Source organism: Plectropomus leopardus, chromosome 4 (assembly GCF_026936395.1).
Source record: "Plectropomus leopardus strain MGB_pleo_1.0 chromosome 4, ASM2693639v1, whole genome shotgun sequence".
Taxonomy (NCBI): domain Eukaryota; kingdom Metazoa; phylum Chordata; class Actinopteri; order Perciformes; family Serranidae; genus Plectropomus; species Plectropomus leopardus.
Window position 1 is genome coordinate 28,861,012 of NC_142179.1, and position 4,765 is coordinate 28,865,776.

General features: G+C 40.7%; 1 protein-coding gene across 1 annotated transcript in view; it reads right to left on the minus strand.

Annotated features, from left to right (window-relative positions):
• The window catches only part of slc15a4 (solute carrier family 15 member 4), a 32,737-nt gene extending 28,297 nt beyond the window's left edge, over positions 1–4,440 (minus strand). Inside the window, exons 1-3 of the mRNA XM_042487887.2 lie at positions 4,197–4,440; positions 3,367–4,002; positions 169–461 (exon numbers count right to left, since the gene is read on the minus strand). Coding sequence (XP_042343821.1) covers positions 169–461; positions 3,367–3,951 — 878 coding nt within the window. The 5' untranslated portion in view covers positions 3,952–4,002; positions 4,197–4,440. The remainder of the gene's footprint in view (positions 1–168; positions 462–3,366; positions 4,003–4,196) is intronic.
• Positions 4,441–4,765: the final 325 nt, after the last annotated feature.

A 4,765-nucleotide genomic window follows, 5' to 3' on the forward strand; every position in this document is an offset into this window, starting at 1 on the left:
TGAATGCTTTGCTACAACACAGCCATTGTCAGCATGCTGTTTGTCATTGAGGGAATGACTTTACCACTTTAACTGCCTGACAATATAGTTTCATATCATCTTTTTCCCACCACTACATAAAAAATGCTCTAAAATGACGGACACACAGAGGCGACAAGCCATTCTCACCGCAGAAGGTTGGGCTCCTTTGGTTTCTTTGAACAGCAGGCAAAGCCCAGGATTTTGAACATATCTGTGAAAGCACTGCCATCAGCAGGCTTGGTGATGAAGACTGTACGGCCCAGGAGAAAGACCAGGAAGGAAACCCCGAGGCACACGGTGGGGATGATGTAGCCGAGCTCAAAGCTGAAGTTTTGCTGGATGTAGGCCACACCTCCAAGGGACAAGATGGCTCCTAAGTTGATGCACCAGTAGAACCAGTTGAAGAATCTGCGTGTGGCCTCTGGCCCTCTGTCTTTGACCTAAAATCACAAACAGCGCAGAATGATGGCAACCAGTCATGTCATTATGAGCTGATCCTACATACAGGGAGAATGTAAAAAAAGGCTTGTCTTATAGAAAAGACTTTGAACTCTGAATATTTGCTACAGCTGTGTGTCATACAAGTCTGATAGTCAGCTAGCAGCAATTTCCAGCCATAAAAGAAGTGTGATTATCAGCACTTTGATTTGTAAGTTTTCAAAGTCACATGAGGACTATAAATCCAGGAAGAGCAAATCTCATGCATTTCAACTGCAGTTGCTTTCGTCAACAAAAATTCAAACATTAAATCCTGACAAAACAAGACAAAAAACTAACTGCACTATATAAGAGGAACAATGATCACAAGTTGAAACTCACAGGGGATGTGACGTGACATGGAAATGACTGTATTTAGTGTGGTAATAATATAATTAATGGGGAAATCCTTTTGCATCTGCCATATGAAACTGCTTGAAGTATAAGGCACAAAGAGAGATTTTTTCATAAGTTAGGTGGGGGAAAACCAAAATAAACAGCAAGTTTTTGTTTATTCTTTATCTGCTTACATAATTTGCTATGCTAGCCTACATCATTAGCGTACCAAAACTGCAATAAATTCAGGCAAATGTCTTTGCAAACAAATATTATTATTCTCATAATGGCACTGATCCATTCCCCATGCAGTTATCCCCGCTGGAGGAAAAGATCTTATCAACGTGTGATGAAGTGGATATGTCTTTTATATATGAGCACAAAAGATGCAGCACTACAGCTACAATTAACTACTGGGGAGATAATGTCACTGCATTCACAAGCCAATGCTGAACATAAATCTTCCTGCGGTTGTGCAGTGTCAGTTACAAAATTCATCATCACCCTCAAACTGACCACCTGATTGCCATGTATTACAAAGACCTGCATTACTTTACACATGAAAATAATACATAGATAGAACAGGGTGCCTTTATAGCTCTTACATTTAGTTTTGGCACAGGATCAATCAGAGTGAGTGGTTGTGCTCCCTCCAGCTTTTAGTCATGTCAGGACAAGACAAACAACTAATTTATTATCTTGCTTCAGTGTTGACCCTCCATCAAATACAGAATATGATCAGGAAATATTACAGTGATCAAAGGCTGATAGACAGTACATCTGCAGTGACTCATAAAAGGACAAGAGAGTCAGACAATGACATTACAGTCTTCTACTCTGTATTCTGCTTTAATGTCATTTCCCCAATTTTAAGATTTATCCACCACCAGCTGCCTACACAGATGCATCAGCAGCCTCGGTAAAACTGTAACTTCATGATTACTATGATCAAGCTGCATATTAATAAAGAAACACTCATAGTCACTATGGCAATCGCAAGAGGGTGCAATTATTTCTTAGACATAATTTAAGCTGCTTGTAACAGGAAATATTCAATTTTATTTAAACTAAGCAAATGTCAAGTATTAACAGCTCCCACTGCCACTTGTTTAGGACTTTCATTAAGGGGAGGATTAATGGGAAAAGTGTGCATTTAACTGATGCAGTTCATGTTATCTTAAACCTAAAAAAGTTTATAATAACTTTTGTTTGACAGTTACTGACACCAGTAAATTTAAGCAGGTTTATTCCAATATCGCTGTTCTTTTCATGTTGCATGCTGCTGTAAGATGTATCCGTTGCTGTGGTTCCCCTTTGTTTCCCTCCAATGTATGGATTTTGTTTGATGTTGTCTATTGTGTGTGTGGAACATGATCAAAAGGAGCATTGACAGAAATGTTAAAATCTTGTAATGAGCGCAGTGGGCTCAAGAACTAATCATATTCAATCCTCCAGCCCCCTTTGAAAGGTTTTACTCTGATTGTTCTGAAAAACAATGACCCTATTGATGAACTTCACCATTTCTATGACTGCTTCTTCTGCTTCTGGATAACCTGACATTATATTTGTCAGCAGACTGAGAGATGCTCTTATTACCACCATCTTTTGTGTTTGTGTGTGTGTATATTGCTATGAGTGAGTGTAAGAGAGGGCTTGCCATTGACTGTACATTATGCTCTAAAATGTCAGCTTTATAGTGGAAATGCATATAAGTAGCCACGATGATCAAGGCCATGCATGTCCAAGTGAACTGTCATGGTGCAAAGGAAATCCCATCACATGTCTGACCTCCATATTGTCACACTGCATACCAAATGTTATACAGGCCAAAGACAGAAAACGCATCTCATTCAAAGACCTTCAAGCCTATAATGAACTCCATGTCTACTTTGGCATTCTTTACTTAAAGATACAGTGTGTAGGATTAAGGGGAATATATTGGCATAAATGGAAAAAGTACATTTTCTAGAATCCCCTGTAAGAATCGCAGAGTTTTTGTTACCTTACAATGAGCTGTTTATATGTACATAGGGAGCTAGTCCTCATCCACGGAATCCACCATGTTGCATTTGCAATGTTTCTACAGTAGCCCAAAATGGACAAACACAACACTGGCTCCAAATAGGGCCATTCGCATTTTTGTGTTGGCCACCCTAGCCAACAGCACTCTGTGATGAGCAGTGCCCTAAAACACTGATTTTTTTTTTTTTTAATCATTTTTTTTAACATGACACTGCTTTTTTTCTGTTTTAATCAAATGATCCGTTTAATTGGAAGGAAGAGGCTTCTGCTGATAATGTGACTACTGGTGAAAACTTCCCGAACATCTGGATTTTAAGTTAAACCACAGGGTCTGTTTGTTTTGTAGGGGAAGCGACCTCTGTGGCTAATATGGCTCCCATGAAAAACCTCCTGATCAATGTATACTGAAAAAGGAATTCTGATTTTAATCTGCCACTACACCCCTTGAACATTACACACTGTTCCTTTAATGCAATTTTAGCAATCTGAAAGTAATATTTCATACTTTACCTGATCTGCCCCAAAGGGTGTGATGTTGGACTTCACAGTACCTACGCCCAAAGCGACTAAAAAAAGTCCACCATAGATTACTGGGCCACAATATGCGGAGCGAATGGGGCAGGTTACATTTGGTGGAATGGTAACGCCATTGGTTGTGTTCAGACACTCAGCAGGTTGCACAGGGAACGCTCCCTCTGGACCACATAGCTGTATCCTGGTGTTATCATTAGAAATGAAAGGGAAAAATAGCATGCCAAGAAAATATAGGATCAAACTTGAAGCAATTGTCCAGAATTTCCCAAGGTATGCATCCGCCAGCCAGCCTCCAAATGGAGAAATCAGGTAAGTGACTCCCATGAACATCAGAGGCGCCTGACTCGCCTGGGTGCCCTGCCAGTAAAAGGGGTCACTGTTGAGAAAAAGGACCAGATTGGATGTGATGCCGTAGAATGCAATCCTTTCCAGTGACTCAGCCAGCAGGATGGCTGCACATGCTAGTCTTCTACCCTGGAAAACTGAGGGTGGTTTGGGTCTGCTCACAGAGCCTGAGTCCAATAGAGGGGTGCTCTCACTGGCATCCCTGTTGTTAGCCATTTTCGACCAACTTAATGGCTTAGGTTCTTCTTGATTAGTATGAGTTCAAACCTGCATAGAGAATGCAGAAGGAGTAAAGCATGTTAGTAAAACGTGGTCGTCGGTGTTTACACATAGAAAACAGCTATAGTTAGACCCCCCGTCCATAACACATGTAAAACAGGCACTTCGCTAATAACTTATGAACCTGAAGTAAGCTAACGTTAGCATGACGCTAGCTTGGTAAGAGTTTGGTTTTACATTACCTTTAACTATTGAAGCACGTCCCAGTAGTCTTCAACTATCTCCATTAACCTAGGTATTATTACCGCTCAAATGTTTAACTTTGTCACGTCCTAAATCAACACTTTGTCAAAGGAGAACTGGAAGTCAACAAAAAAAAAACAGTGTCACAGTACTATCGCGTGACACACAGCACACAGTCAACAAACTGTCGCACTTGTGTTGCTCCGGAGACGATCTATAAGAGAAATTTACCCGACGTGCACAGCAAAGAAAGCCGGAGCAGCCCATCCGCGTGATTTGGAAGTTTGTTCCGCTGACGAGGACGTTGTACAATCGAGAGAAGGAAGTGGTGCTGCGGTTATTATATATTTTTTTCTTTTTTGTTGTCCCTTATTCTGCAATTTACACATTTGTCAGGACACAGAAGTGTGCTGTGGGCCACTTTTACTTGGTCTCACATTCTGGTATAGAAATAAAATGCTGAAATGTGGCTGTACAGTATATGCTTCCGTCATGTGTTTCCAGGGGGACATATAGGAGACGGACTTGTAAACATTTCAAGCGTGGGTGCTTTTCTTATCGGTGCACT